Raw genomic sequence first — 25,224 nt, 5'->3', positions numbered from 1 at the left:
TATCACAGGATGGACTCGGAGATCAAATCTTCCGCTTCCGAAAAATGCCAAGATGAGTCGTCATCGATCCATTCAGTGTTTGTAATGTTATCACAATTACCTGACCTACCCTGTGGTTGAGGCATCCCAGCTACTGTGTTGGGCGTGCTTTGCCGATGCCGCCCTGCTCCGGCCGCCTGGAGCAAGTATACCCTGGACTCCACAGGCTGCCTGTTATCCTTGGAAGCGGACACCCTCTTCAAGCTGAGTCCGAACCCGACAGCCGTATGAGAAACGTCCGCGTAATCGCTGTCTCGATGCGCGCTGCGTTGCCTCTTCATGTTTGTCCTCGCATCAAGTTCGATCCGCTAGCGCTGAAGACCTGTGCTTTGCGGTGACCTCTTCTGCCACCAATCTGTAGAGTACCAGAACTGAACTCGTATTCCCCAGTCCATTGAGCACCTGAAGGACATCCTTCGAAGGACAGAGACCGAGCCAGACATGGCTACCATCTTGACAAGCGTTATCAATCGCACTTAGATATCCACCACGTGCTGGAACGTTGTTGGCATGTCATGCGCATCATATCTCATTCATTCATTCTCGTGTCTTCCTCCTGTTGGAAATCGATTGAGCGGGGATTCGATCTGGATTGACACTTGTTAACAGCCGTGTCCACCCGCTAATATCCCCTTCAACCCTTTGCTTTCGCAACAGGTTTCTTGGTGAAGAAATCGGACATTTTCTTCATACCAGAGACATTGACCTTCTTCAAGTCTCTTACGCCCCTGGACTCGCCCACCTTCGTCTTCCGCTGCTCTTCTTCTTGCTTCTGTTTCTTCTCGGCCCTCAGCTCTGCTGCTTCGTCGTCCTCCAGGCCTCGCTTTCGGCTAAAATCGCCAATCGATCTTGATGCCATTGCTTCGGCTCTGAGAACAGCAAGCGATCTCATGTGCTCTTCAAGCGGCGAGAAGTCGATGGGCGAATCCTTACCAGCAAATCGAGCTTGCAGTCGTTGTGCAATAGCTTCTGGTACATTGGAGGCCAGAATGAAGTCAAGGATAATGCTTTGCTTACGAAGGTCGAGCAACGTCTGCGATACCGTATCCGGGGCCATAGTGCTCAACGAGCTGGCGACGGATACTTCCGAAAAGACTGCTGACGGCGCAGAGCTCGCCGTAGTTGACTGCGAATCGAGGTTCTCGGAGATGGAGTCAGTGTCATCAAATGATGCAGATTCTGACTTAGTCGAGATAATCGTCTCTTCTCTCTTCACACTCAATACCGGAGCCTCAAGAGCCCTTGTCACAAATTTCTCTTCCAAGCTCGCAGGCAGTCCTTTTTCGATGACGGCGTTGACCTTTTCCATGATCATTTTTAAAGTCTTCTCTTCATTGGGCCTGTACATCTGCTCGTCGCCGGCCTCAATCGTGTCACAAAATCTGGACATGGCTTCTTCGACAACGTTTCGGCCGTTCTCCAGGATGTATCGTAGGTGCCTATCGTTCTCGATGTGTTGTTCAAGAATGTCGTCAAGTGGCTGAAAGAGCATCTTGGCGGTTTGCGCTTTTGCTGGTATGACAAAGGGGATGAGTAGGAAAGCCATATCAAAAGGCGTCGCCACGAACATCTCCGCACTCTTGCTAATGTACCCATCCTCGAACGTCAGCTGTCGGTCTTTCGACCCAGTTTCTCCACCATTCGTGTCTCTTGATGCCGGACCTTCGAAGAGCAGACTTCGCGGGTCCGGTGAAGGTGTGTTGATCTTCGTAAAGTGGAAAAGGCCATTTTCAGAGCAGAAGAGAAATCGTTGTACACTCGAGTCCCGTGGGTGCCGTAGTAACACAAATCGCGCGCGATCAGAAGTATCTTTAGGAAGGATAAAATGCTTCAAAGGCTCCCTTGAGTGCCTGCTCTCGTCGTTCGACTCTTTCGTCGCGGATTTCTTGACCGGGCTACTTGTTACAGAGCGAGTGATAGCCATTGTGGTTGAGGGTTACGATGCCGTAACACTGCCGCGTCTCTGCAACAGTATGGCTGATAGGAAACAGATTGTCTTGGACTCCGTACTCAATCGAAATCGCAGTCTGATGCCAAGGACAACGCGCTCCTTGAACGCGTCTTCCCTGGCCAATCGGAGAAGGAGTCTCTCCGCAATGCCACTTCATGCGGTTGTATTTTTTGTGTGTTTCAAGTGTAACAGCAACGTCTGCATTTACGACCTACTCGTGTGCCTTTGCGGTCGAAGGACACCATCTATCTTCGCCGTCACAGCAAGATATTGAATTTACACGGACAAGAACCATTGCGCGGGCGCAGGACTCTTGCACCGTTCAACCTTCTCTACTGCAGGACAGCCAGCAGAGATGTCGCATGATGTACCATGGCCCCCGAGATCACCTCATGCCGCTCTGCTCAGCTCTCCCAGCGGTCGCAAGAAGTACCAAGCCAAGGACAGTTCCCATTCGCCGATGAAACGATCACCCACGACACCGAGCCTGGTTGACAGATTGAGAGCTGTGCGGAAGGGCCATGACCTGCCCATGCAGGAGAACGACCTGCAAGAAGACCTCGAAGAAGACGAAGAGACGTTACAACTCAAGCTGGCGGCTATTGAGGCTAAGTTAAAGTTGAAGAGGTTGCAACAAAATAAGACCCGGGCTGGAACCACAGGTGACTCGTCACGGCCAAGCTCTTCTCATGGTCCAGGTTCTACCACTTCCAAGACGTTTCCTGCTGGTCCAGAAGCTATACCACAGCCTGCTCGAGTCGAAGTACAAAAGTCGCCAACGAGACGACCACAGCCGGTTTCACAGCCCAAATCTCCTTCACGAGTTCTCCTTGGAATCGATAAGGGCGTGAGAGCCGCTGATGTCTCACTCCGTCGAGCAAACACTACGGGAGGAAGCAGCCGACACAAACAGGAGACATCCCGGCACGCCAACAGACCAACTTCTCGATCTTCAGTGTTCAGCTCAGCACGATCAGGCGTTTCCACAGAAAGCAGAAAGACTTTCAGTGAACGCATGGCCGAAGCCCGAGAGCGTGAGCAATCACATGAACAACGACGCAACAGACACCGCAGCAAAGGCTTTGGGACCGACGAATCCGAGATCGAGAAATATCGTCTTCTCGCCAAAGACTCTATTCCTGCACCGTCCCGATCCCCAACCCGCCTCAACCCCCAACAAGCTTTCCCCCGCGATGAGATCATCCAAGGCAGAGTGGAAGCCGGAACCGGTAATGGTTATCTTGAGAAGAAACGCACAATGCCAGACCCCCAACGGTCTCCACCTTCACAAGACAACTCCGACCACTCTCACGCACAAGGAGACGCATCCCTCTTCGAGGGCTTTTCCGGTCTACACCTTTCCTCACGCATCCTTCCACACTCCTTCCTCAAGCGCACCCTTGCAACCGACCGCTTCACAATCTACCGCGTCCCTGATCTTCTGAAGAACATCACCTCGCCGTCCTTCGACCTTCCCGACGACGTTGTCGACTACGTCATCTTCGGCGTGATTGCATCCAAATCCTCACCAATGGACCAGAAAAAGCCACCACCGGACTCTGCCACCGCCGGGACGAACGACTGGGAACGTCAATGGGAAGACGGCTCCCAAAACCAGCGGCGCTTCATGGTCTTCACGCTCACGGACCTCAAATGGACCGTCGACGTATACCTTTTCGGTACAGCCTTGCCACGGTACCACCGCCTTGCGCCGGGTACTCTGGTAGCGATCCTCAACCCGGGAATCATGCCGCCTAAGCCGGGTAAGACAGATACAGGCGCGTTCAGCCTCAATCTGAACAATGGCGACGACACGATCCTTGAGATCGGGCAGGCCAGGGATCTGGGTTACTGCAAGACGCTGAAGAAAGATGGGCGAGAGTGCGGTGCCTGGCTCGACGCGTCAAAGACCGGGATCTGTGAGTGGCATCTCAACGCGCAGCTCGACAAGACCAGGGCGAAGCGGATGGGCGTGAACACGGGGACCAATGGCTTCAGTGGGACAAAACGACGCGGTATCTTTGACAAGATTGGCAACGCCAACGCCAAGGGCGAGGGAAATGGTCTGTTGGCTGCCGATGGGCATCGTTATGACAGATACACCGGCAACCACTTCTACATCGCCAAGTCGAATGGAGGAGGAGCTGCTACTGCCTCTGCCGCTGGTGGTGCTCTTCATGGAGGCTTGTACGACGGAGGACCATCGCTTCCTGAAGGCAATTTATCTCGGGACCGTGGTGAACGCGTCCGAAAGCACCTTGCCGCGCAGGTCAAAGAACGAGAAATCGCGGAGAAACTGGGCAGTGGCGGACACGGGCAGGGGTTTGGATTTGGCAGTGCAGGCGCCGAGTATCTCAAGCTACATGCTAGAGCCAAGGACTCCAAGGGACATGCCAAAGATGGTACTGCAGGCAAAGCCGACGGTCAGCAAGCGAATGCTGACGCCGAGTCTAGCGTGGGATCGCAGCGCTCGGCCAATATTCTTGCTGGTCCGCCTTCAAGTGCACTGGTCAACGGCCGTGGCAACGGAAATGGACGGAAACGGACGGCGGCAGATGTTCGTCTGTCTCCGGTAAAGAAGACGCGCTTCGTCACAGAGAAGGGCATTCGTGAGGCTGGAAGGGAGAGTCTAGGCGTCACGACGGCTAAGCATGCTGATGAGAGCGAGGATGACTTGGAGATCGTCTAATTTCAGCATCTCTATGATAGACTCCGACCTGAATATGAGATACGACTTTTGCAATGAACTCTGTTGCCTGTAGCAGGGAACGTCTTCTACAGTACTTCCGTTCCGGCTAAGTCTGCCCTCGCGGGGGTTCGAGGTGACATCGACATCCTCGTCTTGGAGAACAGTCGTAGACATACCAGCTTCGCCTGCATTGCAATCGGATGGCCAGTCTCCCAGTACCCAATCCACATTTTCCAAGGCTGACGAGCACATCAGCGCCAGCGAAGCGATCTGCCCATAGCCAACTACGCTCTCCATACAACCGCTCGTGGGCACCATCCACACCTATTCAAATCCTCTTCACACCTGCAAATGCTTTTTAAACCTCTTGCGTCGGCGCTTCGGCATGAAAGGACAATGATAACTATCTCATTCAGGCCTTACGCATCCATCGACCTCCGAGTCCTGCACCTCGGCTGGGACAATCGCAGCAACATCTCTGAATCAGACTCGTCGGTTCCAGAATCGTCCCCAGGATCGTCCGCAGAATCGTCCGCAGAATCGTCCGCAGAATCGTCGGCTCCAGATTCGTTGGCTTTAGAATCTTGATGGCTTCCGTTTTTGACTTTTGCACCTAATTGATTGTTAGTCAGACAGCTTCTTCACAATACGGAGACGTAATGATGAAAGCTCACCAGAGCCCTTAAAGCCCTTCATGCGACGTAGGGTGGTCATTGTCTTCTCTAGAACTTTGAGCTTCTTCGTGAGATCCTCGCGCTCGATCAGAGACTCTTCCGATTCGCCAGCGATTCTGGTGACTAGACCGTCTTCGAGTGCCATGATGCTCTGAGGTTTGAAGAGATTCGGAAGCTCTTTGAGAAGACACTCTTCAATAGCGTAGACGCCGAAGGAGTCGATGACGGATTTCATAGCAACCTGGGCCTGTTAGGGCAAGATCAGGATGACGATTCAGCGGTACCGTACCTTGTAATAAGCCTGCATAGCATTGGTTGCTTCTTTGCACGCAAACAACTCCATGTCCGCTTCAGTTTCTGTGAGCAGAGTGTCCAAAAGATCCAAGGAATCGAATGATGCATTGACAACGCGCCGATCAACTTCATCTTCAGCATCAGGATTTGCGCTAAAGAATTGTTTGATCTTCCCGGCCATGACACGTCGGGATTCTTGGTGCCGCATCTTCTGAAGATTGTCGATGAAGTAATGGTTGAAAGTGATCGGATGACCTCGTGTGTGCGGTCTAAGGACTTCTTCAACCTTCTCATGCAACTTGAGCAATATCGTTTCCATGTTAGGCCGAACGATATGTCGCATGACTGCATCCGCCGTCGTAGAGTCACAAGCGTGTTCGATCACAGTTGCTGTTGCTGTCTTTGCGGCAGAAACAAGCTTCTCTTCGGTATCGTTGAGTATGTGGTGCCATGGTTTCGACTGCTCAAAGAAAAGGTCACCAACAATGGCAGGGTTGAAAAGACCAGGTAACTCGCATCCTCGGCTACGGCGCATTCTGAGAAGGACGGTATCCAAGAACTCGTCTTTGGAGATAACCTTAGGATTGCTGGATATGGGTATTGGCTCCACTGATTCTTCGACAATCTTCTGAGCGTGACCTCTGCGTCTCATCTGGTCCGCAAAATCAGAGAGCATACATTGAGCAACTGCGCGGAGACGCTTATCGTAGCCTGCATCGGAGTCAGAATTACCGAAGAAAGCATCTGAGTAATTGCCGCCAACAGCATCTTTCATGAGGTCCACAAAAGTCTGACTGGCAGAGAGCAGATAGGTGCGTTGTTCCAGGATGGTGCTACGCGGACCTCCAAGAGCCTGCAGACGGTCTTTGCATGACTGCAGCTCGTTCTCGACGTCTCGGACCAAGTTGGGAAGTTCCGTGAGAATTTGGCCGAGTAGAACGCGACTCAGGCGTGGTCGAAGGTTATTGACTCCGAGTTGGCTCTTGGGAAGTGCGGACGACCACACCCGGCCCGAAAAGAAGTTGCGCTCAGAATCGTCTCGTTCAGCTCTGCTAGTATCTTTGGTATCATAGTCTCGGTTTTTGAGAACATGCCAGCCAAGTTTGAAGGCAATGTTCTCATTTTTGGCCAGTTTCACAAAGTTTGCCTCGCTGTCCGAGCCTTCATGGAGTAGATCGGGTTTGGTGATGATGCCAAGGGTCCGCAGGCCGGCCGGGTCGATTTCTCTTGCCAACTTGGTGATGACCTGCATCGCAAGGTCACTCTTGGCCGAAATGACCGCCAGTATAATGCTCCTGCTCTTTTCCATGTATGACTTGACCATAGACTGTACAAGTTGAGCGTCATCATCGGATTGTGATTTATCTCCAGCCCAGAAGATGCCCGGAAGGTCAACAAGAGTCAGATTAGGCTGATTTGCGCCACATAGCTCGACTCTGAGAACATCTTTCGAAAAGACTTTGGCGGAATTGTCCAAGCCCATGGCCCGCTCGGCCGATTTAACAATGTCTGCGAAGTCATCGAGGGAATCGGACGGGGACTCGAATTGTGACAGTTTCTCTGATTCTTGCTCTGAACGTTCATCATCTGGATGGATTGTGATGGTGACCTTGGTGGAAGGGCCCCGTCTGAGGATCAGTTCCGTGGCGAATCTGGTGCATAGGTTGTCCTTTGTGGGAAAGCGCAGTCCAGAGATAGCTTCAAGCACGCTCGACTTTCCAGAGCTCTGATCACCGCACACAATCAGCTGAGGGAGGTCAATGTACTGACTGATGCCGTGAGATCGCAAAGTATCAATGAGATTGAGGAGTTCCTCGTGCTCGGAAGTCTGGAGTTCAACCTGCGGCTGTTTGATCTCGCTTGCGTCGCCCATATTTGCGGCAAGAGTACAGAGATTGAGAGAATTTTGGGTAAGAATGAAAGGAGAGTTTACAGAAATTCAAGAAGTGATTTGAAGAAGAAATGATTTAAGGGTGAAATGAGGTTGACCAGGTCACTGTGAAGTCCACTGCCACCATCTTCACTCTTGTTTGCTGCCATTGTGAAGTGATAGATGTTTCGCCTTTGTCAGCCACTTTTGAAAGAGCTAAGCACAACTGAGAAGCCTGAGATAGTGTGTAATTCTTTGCTTTGTCCTTGCATCACGGTGTTGTACAGAGTATCATGTACGGAATGGGGTGGATGACCCATTCTGGTCCTGAAATCCATCACATCCGATCGCAACAACCGTGAACACAAAATCCCAGGAACGAGCAGGACCTGTAGCATCTGATCAAGGCGATGAGGATCAGTGCAATCGGCGGAGGCGGAGCCAGCTACGATTGGAATGAAAGAAACCACAGAGAACTTGGAAGAGCTCGGCAATGAGCACGACCGAGGCCAAGAACAATTTCTTGGGACTGAAGCCTGGTGTGATAAAAACCGGTAGCCTGACAGGGCATTGGGCATCGGCCTCGTCCATACATTATAACGGAATGTGTTATGTCAGACATATGCCATTTTTCTTCTCCTGCCTCGCCGACAGGCTATTAGGAAGTAGTATCGTCCTCATTGTACAACGAAGGAAAGCACTTTTTGTAGGGTACACCCAATCCAGTGTACAATATGCTGAGTCTCGACACGACCACTCAGCAAATTGTCTTCCAAACCTTCTTGTACCAGGGCCAGGTAGCCTGAACCTTGCGCTCTTCTTCCAGGATCTCCGCCAGATTCATCTCCCGTCTTCCACTTGTGATATCGATTTCATGAATCTTCCGAATCTTGGTTCTGCGTACGATTTTGTATCCGACGTACATCACGATTACGATGGGTGCCGCCAAATAATACTCGAAGAACCCCTTGACACGCTCTGAAGCCGTCATCTCGCCGTACCCGACAGGAGCGAAGCCAGTCCAGAATTGTGCGACCAGAATCAAGCAGTTCATGATCAACCCGAGCCATGACCCATAGACAGTAGCCTGGGACTTGAAGGCCAGCTCGTCGAGGGTGTGGCCAGCAAGACGCCAGGCCTTTCGGAACCGTATATGGCAGAGGCAAATAGTGCCCCATGTAAAAATCGCTGCAAGCCCGCTGATAGCTATCATCCAGTTGAAAGCTTCAGCAGTAGTGTCCGGACCCGCTGCGCAGATGTAGCAGAGGAATCCGAGAGATGAAGATACGATAATGGCAACGAGTGGGCGACCCGATCGGTCGATATAGCCGAGAATTTTTGGTGCCTGGCCCATGTCTGCCAGGGCGGCTAGGGTTCTGCTCGAGCCATAGACTGAGGAATTCCCAACGGACAGAACCGCGAGGAGAATGACGACGTTCATGATGGAGGGTACTGCCTGGATACCGGCATTTCGGACGGCGATAACGAAGGGTGAAGCATTGGCATCGGCTGAGCTGGTGCCATTGAGAAGGGCGGGATCGTTGTATGGCACGAGAACGCCGACAATGGTAAGTGAGACCATATAGAACTATCGTGAAGTTAGCGATGCCATACAAGAGACGAAGGATGTAGAGCTTACCAATGCAATTCGCCAGAAGACCTGCTTGACAGCAGTCGGCAAGGTCAGGCGCGGATTTTCAGTTTCAGCTGCGGCCAGACCGACGAGCTCCGTGCCTGAGAATGAGAAGGCGGCTGTCACAAAGACCGAGCAGAGTCCTTTAAATCCAGCGTTGAACGCACCAGGTTCCTGCCAGTAACGAGCTCCGATATAGCCTCGGTCGTCTCTGGGAACGCCGCCGGTGTCGATGATAATTCCGAGAATACAGAACCCGATGACTGCAATGACCTTGACGATGGACAAGACGAACTCGACCTCACCGTAGCCTCGGACGCCAAAGAAGTTGATGATAATGATAGCTACAAGGAAAATTGTGACCCACGCGGCGCTATTGACGCCTTGGCTGCCAGACCAAAACTGAAGGGTGAGGGATGCGGCCACAATTTCGAGAGGGAGTGTAACCATCCACCTACGAGAGTCAGTACCCGACACATTTTCCTCGGATGACAGGACTTACTGAAGGGCATAATTCCAGCCCATTGCAAAGCCCCAAGCCGGGTCCACGAAGCGACTAGCATAGACGGAGAATGCTCCGGCCACAGGAAAAGCCACAGCCAATTCGCCCAGCGCTTGGACAACACAAAACAACATTATACCGATCAGACCGTATGCGAGTATCAATGAGGCAGGACCACCAGTGGCCAGAGCAGATCCAGAACCAACAAACAAGCCCGTACCAATGGAACCTCCAATCGCTATCATCTGAAGATGTCGTCCCTTCAAGACCATCTGCAAAGCTGGCTCAGCGGGAGGCTGATCTTTGAGGAGGTTGCCATCGGCATCGATGGCTTTTGTGGTCATGCGGGCATTTGGATTTCTCTTGAAACTGTCGACGAAGCGGCCCCAAGTAGTAGGTGCCCTGGGGAACTCAATCTTGCCATGGTTTGCCGAATAGCTCGATCTCCCTGGATCCGACTCGACATCTTTCTCCTTCATGATGCTTGGGTCGGCCATGGTGAGTATATTTTACCAGGATGGGAGGTGGAAGTGAAAACGCTCATCGAGGAAATGTGCACGCGACACCATGGCAACTTCCAGGTTATAAGGGCCATCAACGGACGGGGCAACACGAGCTTTTCGGCGAGCTGCGAAGTGTAACCATGCCAATCAACGAACAGTATTGTAAGCGGCCACTTGTGGAGTGGAGTTTATTGGTAGAATTGACGAGGCTGAGGAAAAATTTGCTGATGGAAATCACGCAGAAAGCTTCTGGACGCAGGAAAAGACAGGGGTTCAATGCTTACCATCGGCATATCCACTTGCCCTTGACAATATGTCGGTCTGTTTGTGGAGAGCGAACGACGATGGGAACAAGGTCACAGGTGGCAACGTTGGTGTCAGACCAATAGCACACCACCGAGGTCCGCTGCCGTCAGGCTGGCGAGATGGAAGGCTCCGTGCAGGGATCATCTTCTCCATCATGTGTGCGAAATTGTCCAGGTGGAGTCACCGTAGACTGAAGGCGTATATCAGGATAATGAGGTTACGTTGATCAAGCACACGATGCGACCTGAAGAATCGTCGTGATGGCAGTAAACAGCGAGGAAAGTGGGCAATAAGGTAAACAACGAGACAGTTTGGCTATCGGAAGGGAAAAACTCTGCTCCTGAGGCAATAAAAACTCGGCCTCTTTCATGCTCTTGGCACCCAATGCTTGTTTCATCGGACCTCAACATCTCGCAAGATCCATTATGGTTCAGCCTCCTCCCTCGACATTCGGCACGACATCTTCCATCTCGACCGTCCTCGTCGCCGGCCTCCGAGAATGGCACGAGGAGTGGTGTTGGTAGTATTGCCGACAATGCGGACTTCGAAAGCAGAGTGGTCATCGTCTGCCGCCGCCATGATTGCTGCTTGTTTGCAGGCAGGTGATGATGGTTCTGATGAGGATTATCTTGTGAGTGCGACCTTCTTTTAACTGCCTTCAGCAGGTCATCTCTTGGCGACAAATGTGCCTGACTTGCGTCGAGGAGGCCTGCTGACATAGTGACAGGGCGTTGAGGATGTTCACAGTGTACTGAGACGTGTCTGTGTCTATCCTTGATCCAGCACTAGGCAGCCTGTTTTTGGGCGCTTTCATCACCTCCTCTGGACTATACGTTTGCTATCAGGCGCTATATCGCGATGTTAACTACTTCTTAACAACGGCGGCCATCTTACGATTAAGCGCCACGATACTCTTTATTCCATATCATGCACCCACCGCAGACACCGCCACTCTATCTGTTCCTTGACGTCGGCGACCAGCCTATGGTCAAGAGCTTTTTACTCGCTCTTTAGCCGTGGAGGCCGATCGACGCCATTGCGCTCGCGTCTTCCGGACGAGTATGGCGTACGACGCGGTGTTACAGGCACTTTCCTGATAACATCATCGAGTTACGTTCCCTTGGGGTACTGAAACCCTTCCCACCCGCGCCACCTTTTTAGCGCGCAAAGTCGAAGGTTCGAGTCTCGTTGGATGGCTTTTTTTTTGCTCTGGTCGAGTTACAGACTAAGGGTTTCGTGCACTATGCATTTGTGGTGCGCCGGTTCTGCAATCACCGCAAAAGCGCAACGATATGCAGCCTTTCCCCGGACTCTTTTGTTACTTCCACTGTGTTTGTACCTTAGCATGATGCTTTCATGGAGCCAAAGACAGAAGTGAGTTGCGAACAAAGCACCCCCTCCTGTTCCGGCCATCGACAAAGCGCTTTGAAGACACGTACAAAGACGATCAGAAGCACTTGAATGGGGCATAAAGAACAAAATAAGGAGGGTCGCGCACGCCGTTACAAAGCGATGCCATCTCTCTCGAACTCAACGTGAACGGAACTTACGAAATTGCTTCACTCTCTGCAAACCCAGCCAGGTCAAGGCAGACGACATATCGTGGTCAGCCAGACCTGACCAACTCAAAATGCGGGTCATTGCTTTATATATATATATACCCCATAAATGGACTGGCTACTCGTCTGAGGGAAGCTTCTGGGGGGCAGCCTTGCCTCCGACACTGCTGACGCCCTTTGCCACGGCTGTGAACCTGGAAATGGTGCACTCGCATAGCGAATAGGACTTGAAAAAGGAGCTCAAGTTTCAACTTCATACTGCAAGTAGTGTAAAGCGGACCATGGTTAGTGCGCTAAGTCCTTGAGGTCGTCGACTCGAACATAAACAATGACTGCAGATCATTCACAAAGCGCCAACCAGCGGTTGGTAGAGCGTTTGCCTGTAGTGAGAACGACAACTGAGGCAGCGTGGATCGCAAGAAAGGAGGCTGCTTCGTTTGTTGTCGCAGGCGGTGGTGACTTTGACGGCTTTGTCGTGTCAGGCGCTACACTCCGCCATGAGCAAGGCAATCATGCCGATTCGCATACTTAAGGTGCAACAGGTGCTGAGTCGGAAATATGATGATCATCAAGAGCTTGGAGCGACACCTGTGAGCGATAGCGCAACCCGACTTCCACGTCCAGCTTGTCAAGCCATACGTTGCTCTTGCCCGCCAGCATGAATGCTGATCACCTTTTTCCGGCCCTGCCGAAGTTCTTGTCCATCAATTCCTACTACATTTCGCGAGATAAGGAGGACGACGAGAAGTGGCTTCAAGAGCAAGCCTCTTGTGGAGGAAATGAACCGGCTTATGAACGATGCAAGGAATTGCTAGAGGGAAGAAGGTATGTTGACCGGCTAATTCGATTTGCAGATAAACGTCAACCAGAATTACCGACGGGAGTCGTCTTGCCAGGTGGACAGCTCACTCCAACCATAACAGGCGACAAGGCGCTCTCCCACATGTTCCACAATCGCGTGGTTCTTCTCGGATTGCTGCACTTACCAAATCTCCAACATCCCTCTGGTGGTCTGGAGGCCTATTATAACCTGGTTGATACACTCCACGAAGGCCCGATGAAAGGAAAGGAGTATGAGCTGGAACGAGTCAGTGGCGAATATCAGCTACGATCCGAGTTCCAGTGGCTTGTCCAATTCCAGCGATCCGTCGATGAATGCCTCGATATGCTTGTTGCCGCATACCGATTCGGCAAAGGCCAATTTGCCGATGCAGAACGGGTCTCCAAATTTGTCGAGCAGGCGGTCATGAGATTCCCTCCCATGACGAGACTTTTGATGGAGTTGCTCTTCGCGGAATGCGACTTTGAAAAGGAGTACGCAGAAGATCACATCTGCGACATCAAAATCGAGAAGCGAGTCAGAGTCCTCGATCGAGAGTCTGCAAATGGGAGGAGCCTGAACTACAACCGCCGATTGGTTGTCGACAGGATTACGGACCTGAAGCACTGCATGAGAAAATATTCCATCAGGATTCGGGGCATCTTCGCGCATCGATACCTGGTTGACTGGGGGCACGGCAGACTCTGGAAAAAGCTCTACCTCGTTACGGACAGCGAAGGTCCAGAAGGTATCCCGGCAAGCATCATCGATAAGTTCCTGAGATTTACCACGCTGACAACGCCTTTAGCCAGCAAGATCTTCAGCGTACATCCAATCCCCTCCCACCACATCAATCAAGAGGACCTGTGCGTCATCTGCCAGGAGCGTTATCAAGTAGACGACTTCCTAATGGAGCTGCGCAATTGTCCGCATCGAATGCATGCCTGGTGTGTCGTCGAGTACTGGGATAGATACCACTACTACGACAATGACTGTCCGGTTTGCAGGACAAGCAGCGGGCGCATACAGGAAATATTCCCATACTTTCCGATCCGCGCTGTAGACGTCTGCTACCACGCTGACGCCGACGCCTCACACGAAGAGATCTGGAGAGATCACTTCCTCCGACATCGGATGAGAAGGGATATACCGATCGAGGACTGGGAGGAGCACCTTCAGGAACATTTCTGGGAGCGCGAAACCATCGCATGGCTAGAAGGATGGACTGTTGAAGAACGGCTGCAGATGCCACAGTTCTTCCCTTCGAGACGTGTCGAATGGGATGAAAGCTCCGCAAGTTCCGATGGAGAATGCGCCATGGCAGGTCCGGAAGAAGACGAGGTTCGGGATGAAGACGCTGATGAAGACGATGATCAAGGCAACGATGATCGAGATTCAGGCGACGACAGGGATGGACCTGAAGATGGCGACGACGGCGAGGAGAGCAGCAACAAACTCAGCTCACACCTAAGGGCGTTGACCTCTCAACTAGAATTGCTATGATATTTCTTCTGGCATTGTCGTTACGGAAAATAGAGGGCTGGAATGATGTATGTGGATGCTTTGGCCATTTGAGAGCTTCGGAAGTGTCAATATCTGTGACGATGTGGGGAGCCGAGACTCTAGATTTGACAGTTGGCAGGTGATGACATTGGAGTAGTTGGAATTAGGATGTTGATCCGAGGCATTTCAGTCCTTATGGGTGTCTTTATGTGGGTGATTTTCTCGTTGCGGCCTAGAGTCTTGTTGTCAGCCAGTCTGCAGAGGAGTGATGAGAGGGACGATTGGCTACAGTGATGCACGAGTAGAAATGCAGTATGCCACAAATACCACCGTACTGTGATAGTACTCGTACATAATAGCTGAACACAAATCCCTTGCTTTTCGGACGCTGGCGTGACACTCGATCAGGCCATGTGAAGCACGTAAAAGACCTGTACATCCTCGCTTTCTGATACAAAGACTTCAAATTGATCGGGTGTGAACAAAATCATGCACCTTGTCGTCGTGTTAATTTCTTCTGAGACTCGGCAAAGTGAGGCGAAAGTCCTGCAAAGTATTGCACTAACCCCTGTCAGTCACTTACGAGTTAGGTGCCATCATGTGCCTACGGGTACTCGTAGCTCTCTGCAGTGAGCCTAGTGGCCTAGTGAGCCTGGTGACGCTGGTGACCGTCCCAAGCGGGAGGATACCCAGGATTCCAGGTTCTTCTGGATACTCTGGAGAAGGCCCAGTCAAAGTCAGCATACGACTCACATCCATCCGCGCCTATCAAGACCAGCAGCTAGGCACTACGGGGCCCCCATTCTCGCGTGGAAGCTCTTAGTCTCGGTGGTTGATGCCTATCACCAGCCCTGTCAATGCCTGTAGCCTCTTCTGTCGGTTCACTTCGGTTCCTGCCTCTCGACCAATCCGTCACCACCATTCCTGCCATTTGTTGCAGCTTGCAGCTTGGTCTTTTCCTTCTTTCACAACTGCCATTAGCATCCTCCCTCCAATACCAGTGCTTCCACCCACACTCTCTCTCACATCCGACCACCTGCGTCCACATACTCTTTGCTGAACATTTTCTCGGTTCCTTCCAAACTCTCACGTTCTTTCTGAAGCGTTCGCTACCAAAATCAAGAATCTACTATTGTTGCGCTCCAAAGTCCGGCCTTGTCCGACAGTTGCGCATCCACCATCCACGCAATCTACCTGCGCTGTTGGTCGCGTCGCATAAAGTCCCATTTGCCCGCGCCACGATCCCACGATTCTATCCTGTCGAGTCCACCGGAGATTGTATCGATTCCTGCTATGCAGCCTTCTGCGATGCCATGAAGCACTCCTACGCGACCGTCGTTCATTCTCGGTCGTCCCACGCGTGACCATGGTTGCGGACAACCACCCTATATACCTATCTTGATTCTCGACCGTCATGGTCGCCGAATCGTCCCTCAGCACGCGCTCTTCACTGATATCTCTCGATCCGGCCCTCGCAAGTCACATAACAGGCACCACCCGCGCCACGACCGTTCCCTCAGCCTCACACCATGGCTCCAGTCCGAGAAAGGCCACCAAGACTCCCACCTCGGAGCTGTCGCGCAGACATCTTAGGAATAACTCTGCGCCGAGTGTCAGTGGAAAGAAGAGAACTGGTTCTCTGAGACGAGTCAAGAACAGTACCGAGGTCTTGAGACAGCGTTCGACCAGATCATCCAAGAAAACAAAGCCACTGGAAACCATTCCCGATACAAGATCAGGTCGCAATTTCACCGTTGGCAATGTCGGGACCGGTGGCATCTTGTATCTCAAGCCTTCGGCTCAACAACGTCATCCACGCGCCGTCGTCTCTCCCATCACCTTGCCCACTACTGCTCCCGCTGCGCTCGGGCATGCCGCCCAGCTTGTATCCGGCACACAGTCTCTCTCAAACCCGTCCGTCTCTTCGTTGACACGATCTGCTTCTCCCAAACGAGTCGGACGAGCCGATGGCAGGATAGCAATACCCACCCATGGTCGATCACAGTCCTTCTCGACCCTGGGAGAACGTCGTCCGTCGAATTCTGCGTCAAAGTCTAAAACGGTCAGAATTGTGATTCATCGTCCCGAGGCCTCAAGACCCAAGACCGCTCGTGAGGAGACTGAAGAGAAGGAAGCTTTGCCAACGCTGGAAATCCCAATTCCACATTATCGGATCGGCACTTTCCGTTTCAGTTCCCATGGAACTCCCATGCTGCGCGGATCTTCTTATACCCTTGGGTCTGTCACTCCGTCCGAGGCAACCCCCACTCCAGCAAACTTCCAGGCTGAAAATTATTTCGGAGCTCCTCCGATGTCCAGTTTGAAAGCCTTTGCGAAGATTGATCCCGCGAAAACCACTCGAGGCGACACTCACACTCGTACAAAATCGCAAATAACGACGTCCTCTAATTCGACGTCGGGAACGACTTCCACCTCAGCCACTTCAATACAGCCCGAGGTATTCGATGAATTGACTCAGGTATATGACGACCCTTCTGTTGTTCGATATTGCCAGAATGTGAGAGAGATAACAGCTGCTACTCCGGCCCGCATCATTGCACAGATCTCGTCCGATTCGTTCATGGACTATGAGCTGGTGTCGGATTTCTTCTTGACATTCCGATCGTACATGTCCACGTATACTGTCTTGGATCTTCTGATGGCACGACTGCGGTGGGCTATTGCTCGGCTGGAAGATGATGGGCGAATCATCCGGGTTCGGACGTTTGCCGCTCTTCGACACTGGATCCTGAACTATTTTATGGATGATTTTTATGCCGACCGTCGACTTCGAGAACGGTTCTGCCACGAAGTCAACAAACTCCACGCCGATGTCAAAGCCAGTCCGGAGAATGGGCTTAGCGATCTCAAACTCCTGCGCGATCTCAAGCGCTGTTGGAATGGCCGTTGTTCGCTCTGTTGGGACCCCGAAGATTTCGACTTGGATGGTGATCAAGAGAATGAAATCCAGCCTGGGGGCCTCGACGAAACCGAAAGCGCGCGTACTCCTCAGATCGGACCTCCTCGCATTGTGCATCCGAGACCAGAATCACCACAAACTGAGGTCTTGCGGGGACCGTCGCACAGCTGGTTTGAGGCCGAAGCCGTCGTACAACAACCGCAGCATAGCCAGCCCTCGGACCCACTCGCAAGTTCTCTGATGAGCGACGGGAGTTTTCAGCCAAGCTCATGCTTTCCAAACAGAAATCTCCTGCGTCTGGGGCCTGATCGTGATTCGGTGTCCCGAGGGCCGCATCCAGTTTCCGTTCAACTAAGGCGCAAGAATGCTCCTTCTAATCTACAAGTGGTCACTCAGACGACTCTCGCGCCGAAGCCTCTAGGTCACAAGAGGGGAGCAAGCTCCATCGATAGTAATCGTGAGCATACTCCCCGTAAAACGGAACCTGAAACCCCGGCATTCCTTGCTGAGGATGGCGACATCATCCGAGGGCTCTTATATAGCCCTAGCGGTCCATTTGTACAGCTAGTGCCGTCGAACTCGACACAGTCACTGGACAGTACCCGGCCTGCAGGTTCCAAAGAAACTCCGAGGAGGGAGCCAGGGAGTCTGTCCGTCACGCAACCCATTGGAAGGAACATCTTTGGCTCTTTACGGAAGGTGTTGGGAAGCAAGCAAGGGCATGGCGACTCGACCATGGTAACAGTATCACAATCTGCCACAGATGTGCCAATACGAAGTCACAAATCACCTTTGCCTCTGAATGTCTCTAAATCACACGACGAACTACGAAATAAATCTGGACCTCTAATGGCGAGGAAAGGCGAAGTTCGCATCGACTTGTTGTGCGCCGCAGTTTGTCAAAACTACGAGACGAAATTTCCGACCAAACATCAAGTCCATTATAGTGCCTTGCTCGGCAAACACGCCCCTTTTGAAGCAACCGACATTCCTGAAACCGAGAGACAGCGGATGTACAGTCATGCAACTGCCCAGAGTGGTTCTATCTTGATCGTCGATGATACTGGACTTGATGTCCCCGCAATGACTGGCGCTCTGCAGGCAGAGAGTACCGGATCAAGTTCTCATGATCCGAGATTGATACCGTCGCCCCTGAATGTCCCTCTTGGTCAGGATGCCCCCAAGCGTGATGGCAGTATTGATGCTGTGGCAACCCAGCGGAGCTCCAATCTTCTTGGAGACCAATTGGGCTTAGCCCACGGAAGTAACGACACCTTGGAACAACTGACGAGTGCACGAATTGTACCCGAACCTGCTGAGGACGGCCTTGAGCAGATGACACGGGACAAACGCCCCCTCTCTCCCACCACTGCTAGTTCCGGAACCGTGCGCGAGGGGACTGGATCACTTGACATCCCTCGACCCTTGACAGAAGATACCGATACACAGGAAGCCATTGCCGACGCGAGCTGCGATGAAGGTGAATATCCCGAGGAATCAGGATCTACCTCGGAAAGCAAGTTTCCAGCGCATACATTAAGGAGACGTCCAGGAGGAGACTTGCGACGCGTTGAGAATGTGCAGCAGCTTGATCATACGATTCACCATGCTTCTATTGACACAGCTAGTGTCATCTCTGGTTCTCCTCATGAATCGCTACTTATCATGAAAACACAGACTCGCCGTGCTTCGGAGGGAGGACCACCACGCAAAAGGACAATCTCAATGATCAACACACATTCGTCACAACATCTCCGTCCTTCCTTCGAAGCAGCAGTGGCCGGTTTCTCAGCTATACCGGACGATGATGACGGAGGCCTTGAAGCTACGCTGATGAAGTTGGAAGGCAGATACGAGAAGAAGTCGCCTCCTATCGAGCACCATCCTCTCGATATGGCAGGGAGGCGGAGATCTCTCCCAGATCTCACCACGAGATCTCAGCTGGACCTTGAAGAGCCAGTTCGGGCAAGCACCGCAGCCAACCATCGATTTTTCGAGCGGCAAGTTCGTGAGACGGTTGATGAAGTGGCTTCCGATGAGTCTCGGGAGGAGTTGACAACCGCAAAACTCAAGGCTGTCGAACACAAGCCCTCCAATTCTCGAAGATCTTCGATCTATGGACTGCCGACCGAATCCGTTGTCGACTCGGAGGATTCCCACGGTTCCCTGCCGTTGTTGAAGCGGGAGACGGCTCATGAAAGCACCACAATACCTTTCCGAGTCGACGAGAGGCACAGACCTCCGCCAATTGCGCCTGGATATTTTCCACAAGATCCTCCTCAGTTGTTTCATCTGCCTAAAGGGCCTCCACCAAGTGCCAGCAAGGCCCGACATAGCATTCCCAGGCCTGGAACGGGCAATGAGAGCAACCGCTCTTTTCTGCTGGATGAAGATGAAAATCTGTCTGATCTTTCCTCGGAAATCTCGGTGGACATCATCAACTACGCGGAGGTTGCAGGTCGCTCGATTTCGCCCATGCTCGCCGCACCTGGGACGGCCATCTCTGGACTCGAGATACCTGCTCATCCATTGACATACGCTTCGGTGGTCAATCTGAATGTTCCAGAACCTCCTGCTAGAACATCAGATCCGCTTCCTCAGACTAGTAATATGCAGACGAACAACGTTCAACCTTCTGTCAACCGCCAGCCTCCGCAAGCTGCTGCTTCTTCATCTCAACCAATACCGCGTTTGCCGGCTGGTCCGGCCCACCTTCCCTTCGTCCTCGCATGCGATTCGCAACTGCTTGCACAGCAAATGACCTTGGTCGAGAAATCAGCTCTATGTGAAGTCGAGTGGTCCGATCTGGTGGAGATGAGATGGGACAATAAGGCTGCCGAGGTTCTGGATTGGGTTGAATGTCTCGCAAAGGGCACTATCAGAGGTATAGATCTGGTGATCACCCGCTTCAACCTTGTTGTCAAATGGGCCTTGTCCGAGATCGTTCTGACCCAGGACCTCCACGAACGCGCACGAGTCATCACGAAATACATCCACGTCGCAGCCCATGCACGAAGATTGCACAATTACGCTACCATGTTGCAACTCACTATCGCTCTTACCTCGACGGACTGCACACGGCTGTCACGGACCTGGGACATGGTATCTGGACCCGACAAGTCGTTACTCAAGCACATGGAGGCGCTCGTTCAACCCATCCGCAACTTTCATGATCTTCGTTTGGAGATGGAATCAGCTGATCTCAGTGATGGCTGTGTTCCTTTCATTGGTGAGTCTACAGCTTACAGGTCATCCGACCATACTGACAACTTCCAGGTCTATATGTGCATGACTTGACCTATAATGCCCAAAAACCTTCCCACATCCCTGGCGGACGTGGATCAGAGTCTTTGATTAACTTTGAGCGATATCGAACTACTGCAGTCATTGTCAAAGGACTTTTGAGATTAATTGATGCGAGCTCGCAATACAACTTTGAACCGGTGCAAGGTGTCATCGAAAGGTGTCTCTGGTTGGCCGCCTTAGGTGATGACCGAATCCGAAGCACGAGCAAAGCGTTAGAGCCATAGAGGGATGTACTGGATATGGCTAATGGAGGTGGCTTTGCTTTGCTGGAACACACAAATTCGTCCTGTTGTGGACGGATACCTGGCGGCCAAATCTCACGGCTTATCAATTCTGAGCGATTCAGCGATGGCGTTGTCAGTGGCGAGCTACCCAACTGACCAGACTCCGATTTGGAGTTTTACTTTGGATTACGAATGCCGGAAGAGGTAATCCCGCTCAGCCCTGGTATTGACGGATATGATATTGGAGATACACTGCATCATAATAGGGCTGCATGACGTTGGGTATTATAAAATCGTAATCTTGGTTAACGAACGGATATATTTACCTGAATATGAAGATTCAAGTCCAAACAACTATTGCTGTCTCGTCTGAAACGTGCGAGTACATGTGCACAAGTCGAACGAGAGGGATGCTTGTCAGGGATGGGTGATGGTCAGTCAGCAAGGCCCGTCCTAGAGTAGAACAAGCATGAGCAAGGCTCTGTGGTCCCTAGATCAATCCGACATGTGACCTGGATAGAACGCTCTGAGCGGCGAGCAGCTACAGTGAACCGTCAACGTGAAAAAGTTTGTGTATTGACTGGGAACAGGTCTGGACGATGAAAAGTCAAATCAGTTGACGAGGCTGTCACCCCTGAGTTTTCCATTCCACAGCACCGTAAAGATGTCGGCAACATGCCATTCGAACCAAACTCGGTGCATTGTGTTTGGACATTCATTAGCTGCATTTTGGTAGTAGATAGGAAAAAGCAGTACCCTGTTTCAACGTGGAGGTGCTAGTGGTTCGCCCTCAGACCGACATTCGTTATGGGCAGTCTTGCCATGGTAGCTCACGCTGCACCTAGTCTGTCCTTGATTATTTGCTCGCTGAGACTCCAAAGTCTCTCACCCAGTTCGTCGTCTTGAGCCTCCTTGCTCGGGTCCGTGACCTTTTTGTCCGGCACGATATACTTGCCAGTGATGCCTTGCTCTTCGACTTCCTTGCTTGTGGCTGCAAACAACGCCGGACGACAACCTTGAGAGACGGGATCCTTCATGAACGGCTTGATGAGTTTGTGGCCAATTACTCCGAGCATGCCATATGCCTCCTCTGCCTGCAGAGGCTGGTCCGTCTCGACACCGCCGGGGTGTACGGCGTTGACGTAGATTCTCGCACCTGGTTGGAAGCCCAGTTGGCCGGCGTCGATGCGGCGCTGGAGAGCGCGCACTGTCAGGATTTGAGCGAGTTTGGTTCGATTGTATAGTTTCGTGGGCCCAATGTCGCGATTGATCTCTGCTTCGTTTTCGAATTTGGTGTCGGCGTTGGAGCCGCGATGGAGTTCCGACGATTCCAGCACGATGCGGGAGTTGGGAGTGTCGCGCAGATTGGGGAGTAATTTGAGCATCAGATGGAATTGCGAGAGATGATTGACTTGGAAATGTGAGTCGAGACGATCCTTGGTTTCGTTGTAGACGCCTACGCCCAGCCCGGCATTGAGGATGAGCTACGCAACATTATATTAGTGGGAGATATACCAAGGCGGCGAAGGGCTGGTTTCAACGTACACCGTCGATCTTTTTCTGGGATTGCGCCAATTTATTGGCTACTTCGTCAACGAATTTCAGATCCTCCAGGTCACATTTTGTCCAGTGTACTCTGTTGGTGTCGCCGTATTCCTTGAGTTCTTCGAGGGCGGAGGTTGCGTGCTCTTCTTTGTTGGATAGGATGGTTATACTGTTTGCATTGTGCTGGAGCAGGTGGGCAGCAATGCCGAAGCCTATTCCTGCAGAGCCGCCTGTTACAATGTAATCCTGTCAAGTAGGGGCTGTGAGCTGCTGGGTCATTGCCATGTGGTAGGGGATGCTGGGGCATTTACCTTGCCAGTGAGATCAGGAATGTCCTTGTCAGGATCAAAACTGTTTCCGGTCAGAGATACCATGTTGGTGGTTTGAGAAGTTGATAATGGAATTCTAGACAGTATTACTCGATGCGGGGAGTGGTGTTGAGAGCGGAATACAGTAACTACGAGTATGAAAGGAGTGTTTGCGGAAGAATACTTGTACCTAAGACGAAGACTGGCAGCGTGTTTATCATGACGACAATGTTTCGATTATGCCTGCGACGCGCCGCATGGTGATGAGATGAAGTCGGACAGATGATCTTGATGATGTCGATGATCTCACCACAAGAGCTGCCAAGCCCCGGACAAACCATCCGACATAGTGACACGTGATGACGGCACGTGACTTGTTGATTCGAAAGAAATAGGCTTATGAATGCTCGCTCTTTCGATCCCTCTTCCCTTGATCATTGCTTGATAGAACAGACACTCACACCTCATATGGAGCATCCAGGATCACTCCCAAACCCGCTATTTGCTAATCATCACCTCAGCCCGTTTGTCAATGCTCCCAACGCTTTTGGTCTCCTCGTTGGTATTCACGGCGCCGAGTTCATTGGTGCCCACCGTGAATGGTTGCCCCAGCATGGCCGTGAACTCTTCTCTTCGTTTGCTGAGACATATTCGCGTTAGATGATGCACTATATCAAACCAACACAACATACCGTAAATATTTCCCATCGATGAAACGAAGCACACAGGTCATGATCATCGCAGTGGTCAGGAGAGCAATTGCAGCTTCCCAGCCATACTTGTCTGTTGACATTGTCAGTAAGCGCAGAGAGGGAGACAGGGGAAGAAAAGACAATGAGGTGCTTGCTTCGCCGGCCACATCAGAATGTTTGACCAGGCAGCAATGGCATAATCGCCAGTAATGGCAGCACCCACAACGAGTGGCCGAGCTTCAGCATCGTGGGGCAGACTGGATCGGTCAGCATTCTCGGTTCACATATGACTGAGTAAGAGAACGAGATAGAGAGACTGACATATCGGCAAGCCAAGCGAAGATAAGAGGCGCTGTTCCAAGCACCATATAGTTCAGGAAATAGCTGGCGTAAGCGGCAGACAATCCGACCGTCTGGGGATGTCGTGTCCAGATACTCATGATGATACCAGGGATGAGCGCGATCGATATCTGGACCATGATCAAAGGCCATCGAAGCTGCAGATAGTCTGAGATGAACGCCCAAACCCACACAAAGACAACCTGAATGGCACTGCCGCCAATAGGGATTGCATTGACTTGAGCAGTAGTCCAAGTCCGGTTGCCATTCGGATTTCTCAAGCTCTTCAAGAACAATCCGAAGAAGGTATACCCATAGTTGCCAATGACAGTGCAAATGTAGAGCACCGCAAAGAAATATGTGACCCAGGTAGAGAATGTACGCCTACTTCAGGTTAGTGATATGATCAGCCGGGCGAACATATGCCATACTTCGCACCGGCCCATGAGACGGATTCTGGCTCAGCGCGCCCATGTCGAGCCAACCTGCACATGGCAATCTCAGCATGGTCTTTGCAGAACCAGAAAGCCCTCGGATTGGGTCTGTTCGGGTAGTCGGGAAGCATGAAAAATCCTGCAAAGCCCCAAACGACAGTGATGATCGCATTGATAATGAAGAGCCACCTTTAGTGATCAGCAACTTGAAACTCGAATCTGAACAGTACCTTACCTCCATCCAGCAAGGCCACTATGACCTTCAAGCGTGGTACTGATGGCAGCCTGAATAGCACCAGACATCATGCTGCCAATGGCTTGACAGGAGTGATAAAAGCCCATGCGTTTGGCAAGTTCAAGTGGAGTATACCAATGCACTGGTGAAAGGGTCAGCAACACTGAAAGCGGCAACTCGAGTCTCATGCTACCTGGGTGGGGACACTTACTGAGAAGAGTCATCATGCCGGGCCAGGCACTGCTCTCGCAGAGACCAAGGAATGCACGAATAGCATACACTTGACGGGCACTGCTGGCTGTTGCAATGAGCCCGGTGAGTACGCCCCAAGCAATTTCCAAGCCAGGGAGCCAGTAGCTCGGTCGGACATACGTCAGGACGATTTGAGAAGGGATGAGCATAACGCAATAGCCAATATTGAAATAGGTGGTGAAGCTTGAAAGCCCGCGTCAACCACACTGCTGGTCACGCCTCGCAAAGCACTTACTAGTTGAGCTCATTTCCGTAGAGCTTGAGATCTTCTTTCATTCCAGATACATACGCATTGTTGATATTCGATTGATCAAGGAACCTTGATACATTAGGGTCAAAATCACAATCCCGACAGGACGGCATACTTGATCACTTCTCGAGTTGTTAGGTCATTACTTAAGAAGTTGACGAGAACTCACCTTGAGAGAGACAGCCAAACGTGAGCAGAAACATGTCGAGCCGCATCACTAGGCGGCGTTCCTCTGGGCTGGTGTCATGGTGGACACGGTTCGTGGGACGATGGAAGAATTTGGAAAACATGGCCACTTGGGCGTCGGGTAGTTCAGTGGGATAGCCATGGAGGCGACCAAGCGGGAATACATGGTTATATACCTTGCTCGAGGCCG

General features: G+C 51.8%; 8 protein-coding genes across 11 annotated transcripts; 3 read left to right on the top strand and 5 right to left on the bottom strand.

The window, feature by feature from the left end:
- Positions 1-65: 65 nt before the first annotated feature.
- PV05_09181 (uncharacterized protein) lies at positions 66-2,009 on the bottom strand. The gene has a single exon (XM_013458759.1). It carries the CDS (start codon positions 1,961-1,963, stop codon positions 674-676), a length of 1,290 nt encoding a protein of 429 aa, XP_013314213.1. The 5' UTR covers positions 1,964-2,009; the 3' UTR covers positions 66-673.
- Positions 2,010-2,212: 203 nt separating this feature from the next.
- On the top strand, positions 2,213-4,756 carry PV05_09180 (uncharacterized protein). Its single transcript, XM_013458758.1, has one exon. It carries the CDS (start codon positions 2,346-2,348, stop codon positions 4,677-4,679), a length of 2,334 nt encoding a protein of 777 aa, XP_013314212.1. The 5' UTR covers positions 2,213-2,345; the 3' UTR covers positions 4,680-4,756.
- A 26-nt stretch (positions 4,757-4,782) lies between these two features.
- Positions 4,783-7,965, bottom strand: PV05_09179 (uncharacterized protein). Its single transcript, XM_013458757.1, has 3 exons — positions 5,643-7,965; positions 5,354-5,594; positions 4,783-5,292 (listed from the first exon to the last, which is right to left on the bottom strand). The coding sequence occupies exons 1-3, from the start codon at positions 7,518-7,520 to the stop codon at positions 5,099-5,101; spliced, it is 2,313 nt and encodes a 770-aa protein (XP_013314211.1). The 5' UTR covers positions 7,521-7,965; the 3' UTR covers positions 4,783-5,098.
- Positions 7,966-8,052: 87 nt separating this feature from the next.
- PV05_09178 (uncharacterized protein) lies at positions 8,053-10,366 on the bottom strand. Its single transcript, XM_013458756.1, has 3 exons — positions 9,653-10,366; positions 9,157-9,604; positions 8,053-9,105 (listed from the first exon to the last, which is right to left on the bottom strand). The coding sequence occupies exons 1-3, from the start codon at positions 10,147-10,149 to the stop codon at positions 8,275-8,277; spliced, it is 1,776 nt and encodes a 591-aa protein (XP_013314210.1). The 5' UTR covers positions 10,150-10,366; the 3' UTR covers positions 8,053-8,274.
- A 348-nt stretch (positions 10,367-10,714) lies between these two features.
- PV05_09177 lies at positions 10,715-14,524 on the top strand. 4 transcript variants are annotated; one of them, XM_013458754.1, is made up of 4 exons: positions 10,715-11,092; positions 11,189-12,304; positions 12,359-13,588; positions 13,649-14,524. In XM_013458754.1, exons 3-4 carry the CDS (start codon positions 12,679-12,681, stop codon positions 14,341-14,343), a joined length of 1,605 nt encoding a protein of 534 aa, XP_013314208.1. In that variant the 5' UTR covers positions 10,715-11,092; positions 11,189-12,304; positions 12,359-12,678; the 3' UTR covers positions 14,344-14,524. The 4 variants fall into 4 exon arrangements, with proteins under 4 accessions (XP_013314208.1, XP_013314207.1, XP_013314209.1 ...); XM_013458753.1 differs by having other exon boundaries at positions 11,189-13,588; XM_013458755.1 differs by having other exon boundaries at positions 11,189-14,524.
- Positions 14,525-15,322: 798 nt separating this feature from the next.
- On the top strand, positions 15,323-21,144 carry PV05_09176 (uncharacterized protein). The gene is made up of 2 exons (XM_013458751.1): positions 15,323-20,492; positions 20,540-21,144. The coding sequence occupies exons 1-2, from the start codon at positions 15,758-15,760 to the stop codon at positions 20,791-20,793; spliced, it is 4,989 nt and encodes a 1,662-aa protein (XP_013314205.1). The 5' UTR covers positions 15,323-15,757; the 3' UTR covers positions 20,794-21,144.
- Positions 21,145-21,623: 479 nt separating this feature from the next.
- On the bottom strand, positions 21,624-22,712 carry PV05_09175 (uncharacterized protein; the record flags this gene model as incomplete). The annotated part of the gene is made up of 3 exons (XM_013458750.1): positions 21,624-22,277; positions 22,339-22,584; positions 22,650-22,712. 3 exons carry the CDS (start codon positions 22,710-22,712, stop codon positions 21,624-21,626), a joined length of 963 nt encoding a protein of 320 aa, XP_013314204.1.
- A 432-nt stretch (positions 22,713-23,144) lies between these two features.
- On the bottom strand, positions 23,145-25,138 carry PV05_09174 (uncharacterized protein; the record flags this gene model as incomplete). Its single annotated transcript, XM_013458749.1, has 10 exons — positions 23,145-23,286; positions 23,339-23,429; positions 23,480-23,595; positions 23,660-24,061; positions 24,109-24,300; positions 24,347-24,488; positions 24,558-24,781; positions 24,834-24,917; positions 24,964-24,970; positions 25,018-25,138. 10 exons carry the CDS (start codon positions 25,136-25,138, stop codon positions 23,145-23,147), a joined length of 1,521 nt encoding a protein of 506 aa, XP_013314203.1.
- Positions 25,139-25,224: the final 86 nt, after the last annotated feature.

The sequence above is a fragment of the Exophiala xenobiotica genome, assembly GCF_000835505.1.
Source record: "Exophiala xenobiotica strain CBS 118157 unplaced genomic scaffold supercont1.5, whole genome shotgun sequence".
NCBI lineage: Eukaryota > Fungi > Ascomycota > Eurotiomycetes > Chaetothyriales > Herpotrichiellaceae > Exophiala > Exophiala xenobiotica.
The sequence above is the reverse complement of the archived record's forward strand: the minus strand, read 5'-3'. Positions and strand labels throughout refer to the sequence as shown.

Bases quoted from the DNA above. Each gene is read 5' to 3' on its own strand.
- PV05_09177 (XM_013458755.1), top strand. From the start codon at position 12,679: ATGAATGCTGATCACCTTTTTCCGGCCCTGCCGAAGTTCTTGTCCATC.
- PV05_09178 (XM_013458756.1), bottom strand. From the start codon at position 10,149: ATGGCCGACCCAAGCATCATGAAGGAGAAAGATGTCGAGTCGGATCCA. The intron at 9,605-9,652 runs GTAAGTCCTGTC...TGACTCTCGTAG, and splicing joins GGCTGGAATTATGCCCTTCA to GTGGATGGTTACACTCCCTC. The intron at 9,106-9,156 runs GTAAGCTCTACA...ACTTCACGATAG, and splicing joins TCTTCTGGCGAATTGCATTG to TTCTATATGGTCTCACTTAC.
- PV05_09181 (XM_013458759.1), bottom strand. From the start codon at position 1,963: ATGGCTATCACTCGCTCTGTAACAAGTAGCCCGGTCAAGAAATCCGCG.
- PV05_09180 (XM_013458758.1), top strand. From the start codon at position 2,346: ATGTCGCATGATGTACCATGGCCCCCGAGATCACCTCATGCCGCTCTG.
- PV05_09179 (XM_013458757.1), bottom strand. From the start codon at position 7,520: ATGGGCGACGCAAGCGAGATCAAACAGCCGCAGGTTGAACTCCAGACT. The intron at 5,595-5,642 runs GTACGGTACCGC...TAACAGGCCCAG, and splicing joins CTATGCAGGCTTATTACAAG to GTTGCTATGAAATCCGTCAT. The intron at 5,293-5,353 runs GTGAGCTTTCAT...ACAATCAATTAG, and splicing joins GAAGGGCTTTAAGGGCTCTG to GTGCAAAAGTCAAAAACGGA.
- PV05_09176 (XM_013458751.1), top strand. From the start codon at position 15,758: ATGGTCGCCGAATCGTCCCTCAGCACGCGCTCTTCACTGATATCTCTC. The intron at 20,493-20,539 runs GTGAGTCTACAG...GACAACTTCCAG, and splicing joins TGGCTGTGTTCCTTTCATTG to GTCTATATGTGCATGACTTG.